The 20148-nt window shown below is 34.7% G+C and overlaps 2 protein-coding genes across 7 annotated transcripts in view; one reads left to right on the top strand and one right to left on the bottom strand.

Moving 5' to 3' along the window:
- The first annotated feature begins 326 nt into the window (after positions 1–326).
- Positions 327–4609, top strand: DNAJC19 (DnaJ heat shock protein family (Hsp40) member C19). The gene is made up of 6 exons (XM_079100877.1): positions 327–493; positions 1284–1335; positions 1412–1485; positions 2360–2439; positions 2959–3029; positions 4455–4609. The coding sequence occupies exons 1-6, from the start codon at positions 491–493 to the stop codon at positions 4523–4525; spliced, it is 351 nt and encodes a 116-aa protein (XP_078957003.1). The 5' UTR covers positions 327–490; the 3' UTR covers positions 4526–4609.
- An 8112-nt stretch (positions 4610–12721) lies between these two features.
- FXR1 (FMR1 autosomal homolog 1) overlaps positions 12722–20148 on the bottom strand; it is a 65698-nt gene continuing 58271 nt past the window's right edge. For 3 of the 6 annotated variants that reach the window (XM_079100871.1, XM_079100869.1, XM_079100873.1), the window contains 4 exons: positions 18845–19045; positions 18075–18155; positions 14545–14636; positions 12722–13777 (listed from right to left, as the gene is read on the bottom strand). In XM_079100871.1, the coding sequence (XP_078956997.1) occupies positions 13607–13777; positions 14545–14636; positions 18075–18155; positions 18845–19045 (545 nt within the window). In that variant the 3' untranslated portion in view covers positions 12722–13606. The remainder of the gene's footprint in view (positions 13778–14544; positions 14637–18074; positions 18156–18844; positions 19046–20148) is intronic. The other 3 variants (XM_079100870.1, XM_079100872.1, XM_079100874.1) reach the window with 3 other exon arrangements.

The following is a 20148-nucleotide window of genomic DNA, read 5'->3' on the forward strand; positions in this document are numbered from 1 at the left end:
CTTGACAGTTTTTTTTTTTTTTTTTTTTTTAATTCTGTAAATGGCAACGCAAAGTGTTAAGAAGTAGGAAAGGAAATCTGTTTTGAGTAAGGCTGCCCACTATTTCTTCGATCTCTTCCATACCCATGCCCTCCTGACAGGAATTTCCAAATCCCAAGTCTTGGAGCAAAGGACAAACGACACCTTTAAGTCCCACCCTTAGCCCTAGGAAGGAGGCAATCCGCCCACCCTCCAACCAACCCGAAGTCTCGGTTTCCGCCCTCCCTCTGCTTGAGCGACCTCACGTCCTGCCTAGCGGTTACTTTTACGACACCCTTCCTGCCTAGTTTGCGACCGCTAATGCCGTATTTCATAGAACTCCTGTACTTCGGAACTTGTGCTTGCTCTGGTAGCTGCGTCGCTTTCGGGTTAAGGCGTATGGTGGTGGCTGTGTCTTCGGGACTGGGATGAACCGCGCTCCTGGTGGAAGCAGGGAAGCGGAGCCTGAGCCATGGTAAGTGCGGCCTTGGGTCTCCCGGGAGATCTCCCACCCAGGCCTAAGCTTCAACTCCTGGCCTTGGAGAAATGGAGCAAAGGTTGTGCTCCCTAGTGCATCTCTCGGGAGACGTAGGTCCCCGGAGTGTCACAGTCTCCAGAACACAAAACCGTTGGCGCACCCCTCGTGGGTTTTGTTCTTACATTGACTTTAGGCAAGGAACTCCAGCCCTGGTGCGTGGTCCTTGAGCTCTGGACACGAAGACGTTTCTCGAATTCAAGTCAGATACTAACTTGAATTTGGAGATTAGTAGAGACACATCTGATTTTATCTAACATATCCTCCCGCTATTTGCTACACTTTGCCTTGTCCTTCCTTTCTGGCTCCAGTTGACATGAATTCCTTGTTCTTGCTTCCCAAATATATGTGGGTTCCTCTCTTACTAGAAGGCTATGGGACAGTGAGGAGGAAAGGCGCTGAAAATTTCCTTTATGAAGTTTTTTTCCTTTATTTCACTGCCCTTGCTTGAACTTTCGTGTGATATCACTGAAGTTAAATTTGCAAAGGGAAGGAAATCATTCTTTTCACTGTTGTAGAGGTAAATAGATCGATTTGTCCTGACTTACGTAGTGAAATATACCTTTGCAATGCATCTAATATAAAAGTTGCAGTAGTAGTATAGGACCATTGGATAGAATATATTCACCTTAAAAATCGTTTCTCCCATTGAAATGAAACTTGTAATGCTGGAGGAATGGGTTTAAGGGTATGGAAGAGTAAATGCTTACATTTTGTCCCCCCTTACCAGGCCAGTACAGTGGTAGCAGTTGGACTGACCATTGCTGCTGCAGGATTTGCAGGTTTGTTTTTGGTTGGGGATGTAAGTGAAGTAGGAATATTGAGTATTTATTTACTTATTGTTACTTTTGGTTTTAGGCCGTTATGTTTTACAAACCATGAAGCATATGGAGCCTCAAGTAAAACAAGTTTTTCGAAGTCTACCAAAATCTGTAAGACTCATTAAACATTTTTTGTTTTTGCTGACTTTGCTGCCTGTGTTTCAAGTATAGAGCCACAATTTGAAGGGAGAATTTCCAAATGTCCATGAAGTTCAGATTATGATTTCGGGCCATACAGAGGGTGTAGTAGATGCAAACTCTTAATTGTACTACAGTAAGAATCCAATGTGATTGTGTGTTGGGGGGTGTTTAATTCTAGCATTATGAAAGTTAACACTTTTTTACATATTACTTCAACATCAATCCACATTTCACCTTCATCTCTGCATCATAGAGGGACTGAAAGTGACCCATTCTTAGTGTGTGACCTTGGAACTAATATCTAGGTAGCATCTCATTTAGTCTGTTAGGAATCTCCAAACCAGCTGTGTGTAGTGTCACATACCTGTAATCCCAGACTTGGGAGGATTGCAAGTTGGGTCTCATTAAGCTACCCAGGCTGAGCTCCATCTCAAAAGAAAAATTTAAGAGGACTGGTTATGTAGCTCAGCAGAAAACCCCTAGGTTCAAACCCCAGTATGCCTCCCCACACACACCGCCCCAGACCTCCATCCAAATCTTCTTGAGGTACTTATATTTTGAACCATATTGATCAAATTTTTATCTAGCATATGCCTGAATGGTCCTCCATTTCTCGAAGAACTAGCACTGACATACTGTGCCTTGACATATTCTCAAGATAGAATGTATTGGCAGGAAAAATAAAAATTTTGTCACTTAAATATTTCTGGCTACTGATAAATCTGAAATACCATGAAAATCGTTCTCTGAAATGTCGAGTTTTTCATCTAACTCTGGACAGACTCTTTATAGACTTTTTTTAAAGAAAGTTTATTAATCTTTCCTTATGCATTTGCTATTTCAGGCCTTCAGTGGTGGCTATTACAGAGGTGGGTTTGAAACCAAAATGACAAAACGGGAAGCAGCATTAATACTAGGTGTAAGGTAAAAATTCCTATTAGTATTTTTCTACAACTAAGGGTAAGGGAGTTATTACAGATTTTGTCCCTGGAGAATTGATCAGTTTTAGTCATTGGAACCTTGCTCCTCAACCCACGTGTATTTTTAAGGTCTAAACACTCCTACCAAAGTCAAATGAGAAAAGCACCCTGGGAAAGAAGCACTTTTTCATTTACTGAAAGATAATGGATTATCACAATATTACTCTCTATAACTTATGTTTCAGTGGTGAAAACCTGCCTTCATTTTCAAATACTTAAATATGCTTTCAATAAAAGGATTGTTGTAAAAAAAAAATCAAGTTCATGATCATCTTTGAGAATGCTTTTTTCAAAGTGCAGTTTAATTCTCCCAATGGACGGTATGCAGTTTGTATGTGTTGAGGATCCTAAGCAACTATACTATTTTGCTGATTCACTGTAGTTTCAATCTTTAATTAGCCGTCATGTACAATTCTGATGTCATCTAAAAGTACACTGAAATATCTTTTCCTTTTTTAATCAGCCCTACAGCCAATAAAGGAAAAATAAGAGATGCTCACCGACGAATTATGCTTTTAAATCACCCAGATAAAGGTAAGTACTCATTAAACATGTTTTCTCACCCTTTTTTATTTTGGGACAGGGTTTAAGTTGCTTCACCTGACCTACAACTTAAAATTACCTCAAACTCACAAATAGCTAGGATTACAGGCATACATCACACAGGGCTGACAAACTTTTTATCTATTTAATTCTTGGCTGTTAGAAAGGCCTGAATCAGGGCTGGGGATATAGCTCAGTGGGTAGAGTGCTTAACTTGCAAGCACAAGGCCCTGGGTTCAAATCCCCAGCACAGCAAAAGAAAGGAGAAAAAAAAAAAAAAAAAAAAAGGCCTGAATCATCTGATCATGAAGTCTCCCAGGCTGAATCCATGTGGTTTTGCTGTCCTAAAAGAAATGTGAAATTTTTTACTTACCCAATAACCAAAAAGAATTACTGTAATCTGGTAGGCATGATAAACATTAACAATGTTTTGAGATCTACAATTGTGATTAAATGGGACTGCCACTAGTGATGGTCACAGATATTTCTGAAGAGCCTTCATTGTGTTGAAAGCAAATAATTCCTTTGCATAACAAACCAGAGTACAAGAATCCACAACCCAGTGCATGAATCCTTTCACTTACTTAGGAATTTTATTAAGAAAGAGGGTTTTGGTAGTTTAAATGGGATCATAATTGTTATCTGAACTCACAGGGTATGAAATTCAAGCCTACAGTACCTGGAGGGCTTCTGATTCAGTAAATCTAGAGTATAACAAATAAAACACCTATTTCTACAAAGTTTCATATAACAGTGTTTGCTGGTCATAGATCCATACAGCCCCAACAGATTAGCAGGACAGCGGTTGTAGATGACATTGTGAAAGGTCAATTCATAACAATAAAACTATGAAGGACACAAGGATATTAAAAAAAAAAAAAAAAAAAAAGCTGGTCTTTCCAACACAGAGCAGCACAGAAGCCTTTGAGAATATGGCAGTGTAAAAATTAACAATATCATAAACTGATGCTCATTCGTAACGTAGTTAGCATAAGTAGGCTTATACTACTTCAAAAGCACACACACAGAAGGCATGGTGGCGCGCACCTGTAATCCCAGTGGTCTGGAGGCTGAGGCAAGGGAGATGAAAGTTATAAGCCAGCCTCAGCAATTTAGCAAGACCCTGTATCATAATAGAAGAGGGGTGGGGGTGTGGCTCAGTGGTAAAGCATCCCTGAGTTCAATCCCTGGTACCAAACAAAAGCACATATGTGGAGTTATTAAAAGTCCTATCCGTTTTTTAAGCTTATGTATAAAGTATTTCTGTGGAAATCTCTTAGGTAAATTACCTCATCTTCCACTGGTTAAATATATCATGTATTTGATGACTGAGTTGCAATCACAGTATAACTTTTTACCAAACAGAAGTTTAAAGCCCATTTTATAACTATTCCTTTTTTTTCTTTCTTCCTATAGGAGGATCTCCTTACATAGCAGCCAAAATCAATGAAGCTAAAGATTTACTAGAAGGTCAAGCTAAAAAATGAAGTTTAAATGTATGAATTTTACGCTCATATTAGTTTATGTAGATGAGTACCAATTGTTTTATAATAAAATTTCTCAGTGCTCTATTTTTTCAAAATGATTTAGCAAAAACTAAAATCAAAGCCTTGGTACAATTTTAAATGAGGATTTTAAAAATCAGACTATAGTGTTTAGAGAATAATGTTCAATAATTTAAGACAGATGCACATGATTTCAGCAGAAACATTGTTCATTACTCATTTAGCAAATAATTTGGTGCCCGTATATGCTTTTAAAGGCAAAGTTCTTACTCTGAAGCAGGCAGTCTAATGGGAGACCAAAATATATGATTAGTATTATGGAATTAGCACAAACTGTTGAGGCAGGTACTCCTACCTTTGAGGAAGGCAAGCTGCTCAAGATACTACTGGCCCAGCTACTTGAATTCTTAAGGGAATTCAGCCCCAGCTTTGACCTAAGAAATGTCCTAGGTGTATATATTATCACTGGCAAATTCATATTTCATACATTAAAAACTATAAAAATATGAAAATTTCCAAGTACAGACCTGGTTTTTTTTTTTTTTTTTTTTTTTTGGGGGGGGGGGTCAGGGTATAGGGGATTGAACTCAGGGGTACTTGACCACTGAGCCACATTCCCAGCCCTATTTTGTATTTTATTTAGAGACAAGGTCTCACTGAGTTGCTCAACACCTCGTCATCACTGAGGCTGGCTTTGAACTTGTGCTCCTCCTGTCTCAGCCTCTTGAGCTGCTGGGATTACAGGCATGCACACTGCACCTGGCTCAGGTCTGTTTTTAATTAGAAATATTTACACAGTATATAACCATTTTCTTAAAAAGATATCAATTATCCCCCTTTTTATGTAATCCAGGTTTTATAATTATGCTCAAGTTTTTGAACAATAATGAAACTGAAATTCCCTCAATGTCCAAAATTATATATCTTGGACTATTAAGAATTTATACACTAACTTAAATAACATTTCAAGGCAGATGCTTATCAGTCTGACAAAATATGTAAAGGTCTTCAACAACCTGTATAAAACATATGCAGTAAACTAGTCAGTGACCCTCAAATAATTGCATGTAGCTGTGAGATGATAAATTATACTACTGCTATCTAAACTCAGCTAAATAAAGTTCTTAATTACTAATGTAGGACACAAAGGTCTTTAAGGTGACAATAATGACAGTAACCATATTTAGGGCTAAAATAGCTCTTTAGTTTATTTTCCACCCTGTACTCATTTAAATCTGATGATATCTGTAATTATAAGGAGGCACTGGCTTCTAAAGCTTTTTGCATAGGATCACTTTCGTTATTTCAAAGGGTGAGGGGGGAATAAAGATATATCAATCCTTTTGTTCACAGCACTTGTATTCTTTAAGTCATTGATTGTGAACACTGAGTTTTCTAAGTACTAAACCATTTGGTTCTTAGGGGAAATACAAGCTCCTGTAAGCCACCAATTACATTCTACAGATTAATACATAAAATTGTTTTATATGTTTACCCTATTTAATATCTATTTTTGCTTTATTAACCTTGAACTCAGTCAACAGCACTATATTAACTCCCACTTGGCATATCAGTTTTTGCTTTTAGGAAAACTAGATAATGCTTCACCACTTAAACACAAAATATGAGCTGAAAAAAGCAAGCAGAGCACTGCCTTGTTTCAACATATGATGTAATTCAGTTTTTGGCTACTCTCCAAATGCTCGAAAAATGACAAAGCATGCATACTGACTTGGGAATTATAAAATTTCAGTGAGTACATAAATTCACAAATAAGGAATCCACTAATAAAGGGGACTGGCTGTATTATGGCTTACTAACCTTTTATTTCAGCTCTTTGGACTAAAAAACTTTCCATAAAGAAGAGACAGTATCAGTTAAAACTTAGTCCATTTCCTAAAGGCAAAAGGTGTGATAATATGCCCAGAGGCAATCGAGCATTAACTAAAAAAGGAGAGACGTAATATCGTAGGTACAAATGCTTTCAAGTGTTCAATACAAATAGCATACCTGTTTTACCACAGGTATTAAAACATGAAAACTACTTTAATACCAAGGAACAGAGCTCATATCTTTCTTTCATACTAGTTTTATTTTCTCTAGGCTTACCATTTTCAAGTAGAAGAACCCATACTTCATTGAAAGCTATAGGCAAACAATGTTTTAAATGACATCTATGTGAGGGCTGTAGACCATAGAGAGTAACTGATTCAAATGTGATTTAGACAAGTTTTTCTCTTTCATTGGAATTTTCTTTTAAAATACTGGAATCCTTAAAAATGTGCTAGCATTGTTAAAGCATTGTCAACTATATACTTTATAGACTTATGTACATTTTATGAGAGCAAACTGAAGTTGGGTAACTTACCTAAGGAGACATGCTAGGTGCAGAAGGCCTATCTTTCTCAGATCTAGAGTTCCATATGCTTAAACTCTATACTATGTTACTGTTCACAATTCTGATAACCCAAACATATTTCCCTTGGTTATACCAAGATGGGTCTAGAGCTTGTCCTTCAGAACCTAATTTGAGACATTTTTCCTTACCAACTGATGTTTACAAACTTTGAGAGGATGGGTTTGGGGCATACCTCACTGGCAGGAAGGCCCTTGGTTCACTCTCTCCAGCCACCTCTCCACCCCCTACCAAAAAAGTATGATAAAACACCCTTAGGGAAAAGGAGATGCAGAATTCAAACCAGGTATCTGCAATCACTGCTATGTATCTTTGAGCAAACTATCCCTACTGAGGGTTCATGCTTCCTCATCTGTAAAATGAAGGATAAACGGCCAATCCGAAAACAGTTTAAGATTACTGGTTTTATGGCTAGGGAAACAAAAAGTCAAGAGAGAATAGTTTTTGAGGTTACATAGCTAGTGAAACTAGAATTAACTCCTGGGTGTCTTATCCAATAAACCGTTTATAATTTGGTACTCTATATATTAGTTCTCAATAAATATTTGGGGAAAATTCCTATCCACAACCTTAACAGATCTGACTTACCAAAGAGGATTGTGTGTCCTTTATCCTTTCACTTTTGTCTTTACTGGGTCTCTGGGTTGACATCATTAGGAGATAAGCACTAAGCTGCTTTTCTTTCTTGGTAATGCAAGTGGGCTATGAGTGTGGTCTTAAGACATGCTTTCTCCATCTTTTAACAAAATTGTCTTGCCTTTAAGTATTTTCCAAATGATAGAAGGACTTAGGGAAGCAACTGAATGAAAAGTCACGCAGGTCACTATTCCATTGGACCCATGCCATTCCACATACATTTGAGAACCCTTGCATGAAACAGGTGGCATATAAGCCCCATACCTGTATATCCAGCTGATCTGAGAACATTTGGTTATATGATTTTCTGTCATCCTTAATTTCTTGTAAATTCTAAAACAGGAGGGCAGAGAAAGCTGGAAGCAAAATCACTGATGATTACAAAATATTAGGTGACTAACTAAACAACCCTAAATATGTTAACTGCCATACTGAAGTGCTGGTATACTGCATTCAGCACTAAAAAATTTATACTGTACTATAAAAACCTTACATGAGAAATATTTTAAAATAAAATGCACTCTAGCAGAATGCTTATAGCTATAGCTAGAACTTGAGTTTCTACTTCAACTCCAAGAGCTGACCTCACAAAGGCATTTTGAAAAAGCCTATAAGCTTTTTGTGTGTACATAAAATGTAGCGTGCATTTTGAGCATAATAACCCTCCCAACATATTAATTCTGGTGAGAACTCAGAGCATGGCTCAAAAAAGGAGTACTATAGAAAGAAATCTGAGGTAAAGTTAAAAAAAAAAAAAAAAAATGGGGAAAAAACTATTTAAAATGCTCCAGGCTTTTTAGTTGTGTGAAGTATGGACTGAGTGACCTTGAGTACCAAGAAATGTAAATGACCTAAGCTCTGCTTTTAGTTTTTGCACAGTGGTGCACAGTGCTGTTATGTGCTCAGGGCCAACTGTTGTCTTAGCAACAGGATATAAGAAGTGCTTCTATCCTGTTAACCTATTATACCTGAGCACGATGGGGTTAACAGTCCAGTGTTAGATGGTATAATCCGGTACATGTTAACACATTTTTTGTAGAAAATAGCAAGTTACTTTAAAGATGAAACTCGTATGATTTGTAGGATAAGGCCCAGGCAACAATTTAGTATAAATTGGTTTATTTAGAAAAACTACTGAAAATATTTTTATGAAAATGGTCCCTAATCTAAAAATGTAGTAGTGCATTTTATAAGTGGTAAAAAAAGGTTCAAAGCACAGAAAATATTTTATGCAAAGTTAAAGAACATAACAAATCACTGAAATAGAAATCCAAGCTATTTGATGTACTTATCAATGGAGCTCCTAAATTCAAGCCATTTGATGTACTTATCAATGGGGCTCCAGTAAATTCGAAAACATTATTTTGATCATCTTTAGATTGCAGACTACCTAGCTGGGAAATGCCAGGGATGGATACATTTTAATTCAGCATACTCCTTATGAGAACACTAAGGCATATGGTTACTATTACACAAAATGTGACACATGTTAATAATGAAAGGGGCCTGAAAATACCAACTAGTCAGTCCAGCCCTCTCTGGATGAAACTGAAGCCAAAGAGAAAAAAATTAGGCAGAACTAATGTAGTGGTTCCCAACCACTATATTATATTATGTTATGTTATGTTATATTATATTATATTATATCATATCATATTATTTGAATCATCAGAGGAGGAAAAAAACAAATGGACTATGGGTAATTATAAAGCTGCAGTTTTTCCCCAGTGCACTTTTCATGTCCCTATTTTAAGTACTTGAAAGAAAAGAGAACTCTGAACCCAAAGCAAGCTGACCCGAATGTTTTCCTACAGACTATATGTACCTAGATCATCCAGTAATCAGGAGTTTTCTGGATGTCTGGACTCGGAATTTCTAAAGCAAATAGTTATACTTAAAATGTTCAATTAGGTTGAACCACAGGAAGTTGTTCACAGTTGTTAATTTCTGACTATTAAATGGCAATATCCTATTTTTCAACACATGGACCAGCAGAGGGCAGTTTCAAGTTAACACTACTTGCCAAAAATCTGACTAGAGCAGACCACAATCACTGCTTTATTACAGTATTTCCTAAAATAAAACCCAAAATGTTATTATAGGTTAATATGGGTTCTACAATTCATTCAAGCACACAACCTAATAAGGAACTGAAATTCTTAACCAGGAAATTCCCACTATATCAAACATTTTAAAAGTTGTAAAGAATCCAGATTGAGACTTATTAACAAACATCCTATCCATTTCAATGTTCTGTAAAGCCTTCTAGAAAATTCAAATATAAAATTAACTTGGGAGGCTGAGGCAGGACGGTTCCAAGTTCAAACCAGCCTCAGCAATTTAACAAGGCCGTCTTAAGATTTTAAAACGGGGGAGGGAGGACACACTGGCGGGGACTAGAGTTGTGGCTTAGTACTTAAGTGCCCCAGAGTTCAATCCCTGGTACCAAAACAAAAAAAGTAATTTTCCTTCACTGTCATTTCCAATAACCACTAATCATTTTACTGGCACAGTGTTTAATGCAATATGGCCAGCTTTCCATTTATTTTATCTTTAGTGTAAGATAATTATAAACTTAGTTTGGAGAATAACCTCCAAAAGAGCATGAGTATGCTTGCATATGACAACAATGGTACTATTTCCAAATCCAAGTACAACATTTAATTAACCTAACAACTTGATAGAAAATTAAAAAACCCTTTCAAATAACAAAAATCATCTGTTGACATCTGCACAAAGGTGTTGGAACCTGCTTAGAAAGAAAGGCTATTGTATGTGAGGATCCAGAATACAAGAATTAAAACATCAGCTGCTTCTGACTTAACCACAGCTTAGTGTTTCACTATTCTTCAGTTCTTTTGCTTACCTAAGATTCACCTGTACTACTTTTTAAAAATACATTCATTTAACCAGGGCACAGTGCACACCTATAATCACAGCGGTTTGGGAGGCTGAGAAAGATCAGGAGTTAAGAAGTCAGCCTCCGAAGCTTAGTGAGGTCCAAAGCAACTTGGTAATATCCTGTCTCAAAACAAAAATGGGAAAAGGCTAGGGATATATCACCCCTGGGTTCAATCCTCAGTACCGAAAGAAAAATATTCATCTAAGCAACCTCCTTCAGCCTTGTCAAAAGCAGTATGTCAGGTGTGCAACTGAATTCCACATTAAATACATACCAATTTAAGATTCATATATCCTTATACTTTAAGACCAATAATGTCTGACCTGCAATCATAGGTAACACACCTCTCAGAACAGCTTTTTAAAGGCTTAAAAACATACCTAAACTACGAGTTCTTATCCTACCCCTAACCCAAAGCTATCAGAATGACTACAACATCCCTGCCCCTCACATTTAGCTTTGTCTTCAGCTTCAACATAATGGTTCAGGTGCTACATGACTTCATATACATGCTCTAACACTGGTGCACAAGACCTTTCAGATTAAATTTCTACTTTCTTTTCCTTTTCTATTTAGTGTATATGACAAGTACGCCCCATTTAAACATCTAACTAGGATATAGCAGCCAAAGATAGACCCCTCTTCTCAAAAGTTTAGAAGGCAACCAGAATCAAGTTACTTCTGGGGAAAGGACTTTTCACCAATACATGTGAAATCTGAATGTGTACTTGTTTATAACAACCAAAGTTATGGATACTCCAAATATTCTTCAATAAATATTTTTTGTAAGAGAAATCACTGGTTGTAGTCATCTCTAAAGTAAATGAAATCTCAAAGTTATTTCTTAAGAGTATGATTACTAAATATTGCTACTCTAGAAAAGGGATTCAACTATACTCACTTTTTAAGGTAGTTTTGTTTCTTCCTTTCCCAATGGAACAATCTTTATGAAAAAAAGACTTTAGCGAATCTGACTGTTCTGCATGGAAGAAAATGAACAAATATTTTTTCTTCATACCACATTTACCAATTTGGGGATTAATTAGGATTCTGCATAAACTGGGGACATAGCTCAGAGGTAGAGCACTTGCCTAGCAGGCACAAGGTCCTGGATTAAATCCCCAGCACAATAAAATTTCCAAAAATAAAACTTGTGGAGGGCACTTTAATAGTTAATTTATAACCCACTTATGCAAAATAACTAACAAAAAGCCAACAATTTGTTTTTAACTTTGACATATATATACATGATATATATTATATGTTATATTATACACACACACACACACACACACACACACACACACACACACACAAAGGTCTGTGCGTAGTTTGTAAAAATCAGAGTATGAATAGAAAAAGTGTGGGAATTTCACTATTCATACTTTACTTTAAAACTATCAGTTATCAGGAGTCACTGAGGTTTCAGGGAAAAAAACATTTGATAACCAGCACATTTTAACCTCAATGAGAATGTATTTGAGGGTCAGGATTACACATACATTGAAAACTGTACATTTTAAACTATACCCTGAATTATCCTTTAGTTCATATAAATCAAAATCACATTTTTATGCACATAACAAATTATGCACATAAAAAAATAATCAGTTTTCAGCTGCCAAATGACAAAATGAAAGGACTATTCCTTCTCATTCACTGGTTCCTGTGACATCACAGAGAACCCTCACATAAATGCATTTATTTCACTTGACCTCACAACTGGTTATATAAATTATTCTATATTAAATTTCATGTCTTTACCTTCATGAAACTGAGCTTTCTGGTTAAAACTTTCATTTCAATGAAACATTCAAAATTATTTCCTTGTAATTCAAAAGGCAAATTGCTGACCTATTCCTTCTTTAAAATTGCTCACCATAATTTTAAAAATAATTTTCAATAAAGAAAGGCAAAAGTAAAAATCTGGCTTCTACATCCCTCCCCTGTATTCTAAGTCACCTTTGATCAGAATTTGATACAAAGATTTCCCCCCTAATATCAAATGTATTATAAACTACCTAAACCATTTAAGAGACTAAACTTTGTTAAGATTTCTGAGGATCCATAACAAAATGATTAGCCAACTGACATTTTAATACTATGTATGAGCAAGAATAGATTCTTTTTAAAAGCAATCAAAGAATACTATTCTAGGTCTATAAGTAGTTCCAACTACTTTATAACAATTGGCATAAAAAGTAGAAAGTTAAAAATCAGCAAATGGAAGATCAAAGTTTATTTACTACCTGCATACAAAAACATATTGCACATCAAACAACCAAAAAAAAAAAAAAAAAAAAAAAAAAAAAATTAAAAAAGAAAAAGGAAAAGGGGAAAGATACTCTACTGAAGGCTAACATGTAGTTTATACAGAATAAACCTTCTGGAAATTGATCTTTTCAGTAGTTCAGGTTATGTCTGAATGGACATGACTAATTCAGCTTAGTGTTTTAACTAAAGCTATGTTTGATTTTTAAATACTGTACACTTTAATAAATAAACCAAACAAAGCCTCGATGTAGAACAGTCACTGCCAATATCACCCAGTGTCCCTGCATATGAGCGTTAACAAATGACTTCCAGTGGTCTGCAGATTTTCCTCTACATAAAGCGTTTTAAAAAACACATTAAAACAGACCAGTTTCCAGACTAAACTAATGAAGAAATTACAATTCAGTGCAAAATATTTTAGACTGCATTTCATTCTAGGTTTCCTCGGGTGAAGAAGTGGTTGCATATTATTAAAAATGTAACAAAAGCAGCTAATGCTTTCATAAAGAATATTACGTTAGGGCTCCCACCCCGCCCACCTCCCCATCTCTGCCATATTTTGAAAACAAAATAACATTTCCTATAGCCAGCAACTTTTTTAATGTTACATATACTATTCTCAAGGCACATCTGATGATATATTTTATAACACAGTAGGTGTCAAAGTATGTTTAACATATGATTTCTTCAGGATCCCTCCCCTTTCTGAATTCCAAATGGAGGAACTGAAAGTGCGATGTAAAGACTGGCGATCCATATTCTATCTTTGGCAAGCTTGTACAAGCACTATTGTAAATGTAATGTAAAAGAACTGTAAACTAGGAACTTCTTCAGTTTATGAAACACCATTCAGGACTGCTGATTCTTGAGTGTTCTCCTCTTTTAAGGTATTAATCTTTTCTTCTCCTGGAGTACGCTGTAGCTTAGTAATTTCATCGCCAGAAGCACTAGTTGGGCCATTTATTGCCTTTTCTGAAGGACCATGCTCTTCAATCACATCTTTTGCCTGCCAAAGGGAGACAACTTTTTCAACTTCTTTATAAATGAAATCTATAGCTGAGGAGGAAGAAAATATCTACATATGCATTAATCAGTTGATTAAAAAAACAAGTTTCATATGCCATAATAGATCAAAGAATTAAGAAGCTCTTAAAATTCAAAACAAATACCAATGTTATCCACTCTGGATCTTTCAACTCCAAATCTCTAGTACCCAAACCACAAATATTATCTTAATGAAACTATGCCTGCTTTTATTTAAACCACTGGGAAACTCACCATGTAAATGAATAGAAACAAACAAAAAAATATCCTAAGGAATCATCACTCACCTTTTTGTGAAAGTCATATATCAAATCCCTGACAGTACGTAAAAGAATTCAAACTTAAAAGGTGTACATCAATTACTGAAAAGAGTGATACAACTTTTGCTCATCAAATGAAGCAAGTCTCTACACCCACTATTTTTGGGCAGGTTGAATTTTATACATGCTATTTAAAAGTTCTAGCTGAAAAATAGTTCTAGCTCAAGCATGCAATATCTTCAGTTACCTGGGGCCGAGAACAAAAATCAAGAAATCTTCTTTACCTAAAAGTATTTATCTAATTGGGGGAACAAGTGATTATACAATGAAAAGTAAGAATAAATAAATAAATAATAAAGCTAAACCATACAAAGAAAAAACAAAACAAAAAAAACAAAATTCAAAAAATAACAAAACAAAACAAAAAATAAAATAATTTTTAAAACCCTACAGGTTAAATTCTCCTTACCATTTCTTTCTTGTTTTTAGCCAAAGATTCCCTTGGGAGGTTTCTTTGTCTGCTCTGAGACTCAGCTCTAGAAATATAATCTGCAACTGTGACTGTTAAAGATGAGAAAAAAATTACAGGTGTTGAAAAAATATTTCTAAAATTTATTTATGGATAAAGAGTAATTCACTATTAAACTAATGGTGGGTAACCCAATTTCAAAACTTAAAGCTGGGTACCACCTTAAACCAAAAACAAAGCTTGGAAAATGTGCCTATGATTTTAGTGCTGACAAAAGAATTTCAAGCTGGAAATTGAGGAAATCCAGTCCTCTCCCAAGAATCCAGCTCTTTCCTTCTGATTTGATCTAAGGCTGTGGGATATTATACAAACCCACAACCAAGAATTAGAAAATTCTCATGCAGTGTAGCATTCTATGCCCAAACAAGTGTTTGCAGTTATTAGTGAGAGGAAAAGGGGTAAATCTGGTGCAACTCCTGATGTAATATACTTAACTATGCAAATTCCAAGGATTTACTCTGCATAACTATGACATCCAAGTGCAATATTCTGTGGTCCCATTAATATTTCATGACAGAAACTAGTTTTGATGTAACGATCTGATTTTCTGGTTTCAAGATACATACAAGCAAGCTAAAGATGACAAACCACCACTCTGAACATGTGGACATTGTTCACGGTTAACAAAGGGGCCAAAGTGAAATTAGTCACCACCTATCCTCCCCAATTTGTCATTCTTGCTAGGGTGCAAATGAAATATGTGTTTTTGCAAAGAAGCAGACTTAGTGGATTAAGAAAATAACTAACCCTCATATTGGTGGAAGTACAATAAACGATCTCTCTTCTACAGGTTTGGTGGACTAGCCTCACTTTATTTTATATCTCCATTTATTCTCAACAAGGACTTCAACTTAGAATTCACTGATTTGAAGAAATGTCAAAAAGAATAAAAAGGAAAGAAAAAAAAAGGGCTCTTTGAAATAATTATTTTCTATTACAAAGTGTCTCAGGAAACCCCATTTTATATATATATATATATATATATATATAATATATAAAAATACAGTGGGTATTTTAAATTATGAGAGCAAGTTAATTATGTACAGAATGAAAATGAGTAAATTTTAAATTACTCAGAAGTCCCTAGATATGGAGAGAAATGGTACAGCAGGTTCAAATTATGTGGAGCTAACAATCTTTTTGAGAGAAGCTGGATAGTATTTGATTTGTTTTCTTAAATATAAATTATTTCTTGTACTAACATTAAAATCCAAGAACTTTCTAGGAAATAAGACAATCTTTTAAAAATTATGAAAAAAAGTTTAGATCCAAACTCATATTATTTTTTAGAGAACCAAGAGATGAGTCTATAACTGCCTCTTTCCTTCTGAATTACAAGAAACTCACTATGTATACTTTAAATATTTAAAAATAATTTTCCATTTAAATTCATTGCTAATGAATTTATAAACATATTTTATAATAGTTTACAATTTTGTTGAGAGGGATATTATTATAGTCCTTATTTCACTATGTGTGTATATATATATGGTAACAAAATCATTTCTAGACTTATTCTAGCCATAGTCTAGGGAGCAGCACAATGAACACTTTGTTTCCACAGTTCAGGCTTTACTAAAACCTGGAAAACTCATCCTGAAAACTCAACTTGAAAATCCTACTAAACACAAAGGAATACTATTAAATTTATATACATCTTAAAACAATTCCTAAGTCCTCTCACTATGTATAAAATTATCATTAAGAGGCACTTAAGCTGTAGTGTTTCCTCCTCCCACCCAAAAAAAGAAACCTTAGTTTAGTCAAAGAAAAACCTATTAGCAGCCAATCTATATAACAGAAGACTAATGTATTTTCACAATTTATGTAGTATCATTTGGACTCAAGTTTCCTTTAAGGGGGTCCAAAACTGAAGGGCAACCATAGGACTGTCACATTCTAACTGTAGTAAAAAAAAAAATGTTCAGTGCTTAACTTATACAAGGTACAATAAAAAATTTTCAACAACTGAGAACAGTTTAAGTGAAGGTGTTTTTAAGAGAATGTCAATTATTAACTTTAAATGGAAGCTGCCTCCCCTTAAAACTGATGCCAGGAACAAAGAAAACAATTGGTGCTTGTTTCACATACTCTGTGTCCCTATCTTTTCTGAAGGAAGAAGCAGACAAGAGAATGTAAGGCATTTCAAAGAAACACAGTAGTTCCAAAGAATAGAGTAAAACAGGAACAGATGCAGAATGGAAGATAAATAAATGTCAAAATTGTTGAAAATCTGTATTATTCAAGTTGTAATTCGTACCGTTCAGAAATATCTGCTTAATTTTCAACAAAGACCACCAGTCACCTCATTAATAAATTATGCTGTACCTTATTCCATTATTAACACTATACTAATAGGTTAAATTTTCTTGATAGGAAAGTGGGGCCAGAAAATGTATGCACTGCTGTTGCAACCTTCACAAGTGAAATGCATAGGATTTCTTCATCTAAAATATATTTCTAACACTAAATGGGGTAAAGAAAGTATACAAAGGAAAAAAAAAATAAACATTTTCTGTACACTTTTCTATTTTTTGACAGTGTTTAATCCCTTTTAAAATTCCAACTATCTTTAAAACATGAACTTTCCAGAATGGGAACTAACAATCTTACATGGTTTTCCCAAGTGTTTCTACAACCACTAAGTTTAAAATATCACAGATGCTAGCATTTACATGGTTTGGGAAAAACAAATGAAAGAATTTGTTTTGGAAAGAATGCAAAAATTGGTTTGAAAGGGATTTATTTGTGGTGCACACAATTTCTTCATGGTGAACACGTGACTCTCTGTACACAAGATATTGAATTATATTCAAAACAACTTTCTTTGCAACTACTAAAAATTATGACTACAGAAAATAAATCAACACTGTAAAACTAAGGAAATACTATTAATTGCACTAGTTAGTAGGTGTAAAGGAAAAGGCATCACACTACAATAAAACCAAAAATGTAACATGCATTCCTCAATGAGACAAAAGGAAAAGTATTTTTTTCTTTTGTAGTTTTTTTTTTTTGTTTTTTTTTTTTGTTTTGTTGTTGTTTTTAACTGTGGGCATTACAATTCCCACAAAAATGAGGTTCTGAAAGCAGGCACCATGCAAAAGCTGCCCAGTTATGCCTATCAATCTTAATAACAATCTACAAAATAGTGGCTGGGATGGCAAGTCCCATCTCAAGTGTGAAGAATACACCAAGTAACAAAATAACAGTTTTCTCAACAGTATTTCCATGTAAAAAGATTAAGATACAACATTAGTTCAATTAGACCAGTTATTAAACATTTACATTGAGAGGTAAAAATGTACTTTCTTAAAGAGTAGTAGTCTTATTAGTTGAATAAACCATTTATGCAGTGCAAATTCTAAATGTATATGCACGCGTGGATACATGTAAATATATGTAGAATGCAGACACAGGACAGTTTTATCATGCTTGTGACCTGATGTCAACAGGTCCACTCAAGTTACCTGGCTGTCTATCTTCTGCCTGACCCCTGAAACGACGCCTGCGGCTACGATTGCGTCGCTGGGGTTTTTTTTCACTATCATCTGTAATTGCAAAGTTTACCATGAACTATTCTGACAAACAAAAGCAAACAAAACAAACGTCTTTCCTTATTTTAGGAAGGGGAAAGAGAAACTTTTAATTAAGCATCAAAGATAAAAACATTATTGACAGGATAAACATTTTGTAGTTTAAAGCATTCCAAGAAGACATTATCCTCTGGAAATAAGAAGAGTTTTAACTCCTAATAAAACTAACTCTTGAACTTAAATTACAATCATTTAAAGTTTTCCCCTGCAATTTAGGGTTTTAGATTTTACCCAAGTTAACAACATTTTAGCCCTTCCAAAATTAATTATCATTAATGATCATTCTTGATATACAAACCTTTACTAGTGCCATAATAATTTTAAGACAAGCTGAAAGCTTGATTTTGGTTTGGAAACAGTATGAACAGTTGAATACTTGTATTGATTTAATGGCATCAAAGGGCACTTTAATAAAGTTCCCAGTTTCAAATAACTATGACAAATCTGAGAACTAGACACACAAAACAAACTTTAAAAGCTATCTACCTTGTGTGAAACACTAGAAAAGGTCATTTATGAACTGCATATTTTTCAAAAAACTTCATGTTAACAATATTTTACAATTTTATATATGTATGTATGTATATGTGTGTGTATATATATATACATATATATATACATCTTTTCCCTAAGTGCTTACATACCTAGCCCATTTTCATTAACTGAAGCTGTATCAGATTCAGTCATTCCATCCATCAGAACAGCATCTTCATCAGTCCTTCGTCTACGAGACCGCCTACGACGGTTAGTACTGTGATGAGATTCGCTGGCATCAGTGTCTGCAGTCTGATCTGATTCTGTATTATCAAGTAAGCTGTATGGATTGCTGTCTGGATCTTTGAGCACTATATTCATGTCAGAGGCAAGAAATATTTGTTTAAGAGGGCTGCAATTATGAATGTTTTGATCTACATCAATTAATGGTAAATAAACTTCAATTTCCCCCAATAAAAACATATTGTCTTCAAATAAAATTTTTTCTGTATCACTGTTTTACCTGGAAAATAACAAGCATGATTAAATAAGAAATGATTTAAATGGTAATGAAAATTATAAAGCAGAGGGTGAGCAGACAGCTCAACTTCCTAATATTTCCTTTGACTTGTTTTGAAAATATACACACACATATAGAGAGAAAGACACACACTCTGTATCTACAGGGTTCAACCAACCTCAATCAAAAATATTTGGAAAAAGATTTTGTCTACACCAATCATGTACACTTTTTTCCCTGTCACTATTCTCTAAATACAGCAAGACAACTATCCCAAATCATTTACATTATCAGATATTAAAGGTTACCTAGAGATCACTTAAAGTATATGGGAGGATGCACCTTGGTTATACGCACATTCTATGTTGTGTTACATAAGGGGCCTGAACATCCACAGATTTTTATTTGTGGAAGATCCAAAAAACCAATCCCTCAGATACTTAGGGAAGACTATATTAAGAAATAGTATAATATATGCCAATTCTGACACTGACATTCCAAGGTATTGACATTCCTACCCCTTAAGAAATAAAAATGAAGAAAATACATACTCAGCAAATAATATAAATTACTTCTGAGAGGTCTTATCCCATTTAAGGAGCTTCCTTTGATCTAATGTTAATGCATATATCCAAATAACACTGCACTTCATGATGTAATAGAAATCTATTAACTATAAACTAATCACAAAACAAGTCTGAACAAAGCATCAAATTAAATAAGGTTGAAATTCTAACTAGTTATGGAAACAAATGTTGACTTATATTCTAACTCTAGAAATGAAACAAAAAGGTGGTGTGAGAGTCTAACTAGTTATGGAAACAAATGTTGACTTATATTCTAACTCTAGAAATGAAACAAAAAGGTGGTGTGAGAGTCTAAAAGTTAAAACTTTCAAGATACAATTCAAAAGAAAAATACCCATATTACCTATGTGCATTTATTGCCTCCAAC

The sequence above is a fragment of the Sciurus vulgaris genome (assembly GCF_902686455.1).
Source record: "Sciurus vulgaris genome assembly, chromosome: 10".
Classification (NCBI taxonomy): Eukaryota; Metazoa; Chordata; class Mammalia; order Rodentia; family Sciuridae; genus Sciurus; species Sciurus vulgaris.

Excerpts from the sequence above, each read along its gene's own strand:
- DNAJC19 (XM_079100877.1), top strand. Across the intron at positions 1,336-1,411 it reads TGCTGCTGCAGGATTTGCAG|GCCGTTATGTTTTACAAACC; the intron begins GTTTGTTTTTGG and ends TTTTGGTTTTAG. Across the intron at positions 2,440-2,958 it reads GCATTAATACTAGGTGTAAG|CCCTACAGCCAATAAAGGAA; the intron begins GTAAAAATTCCT and ends TTTTTTAATCAG.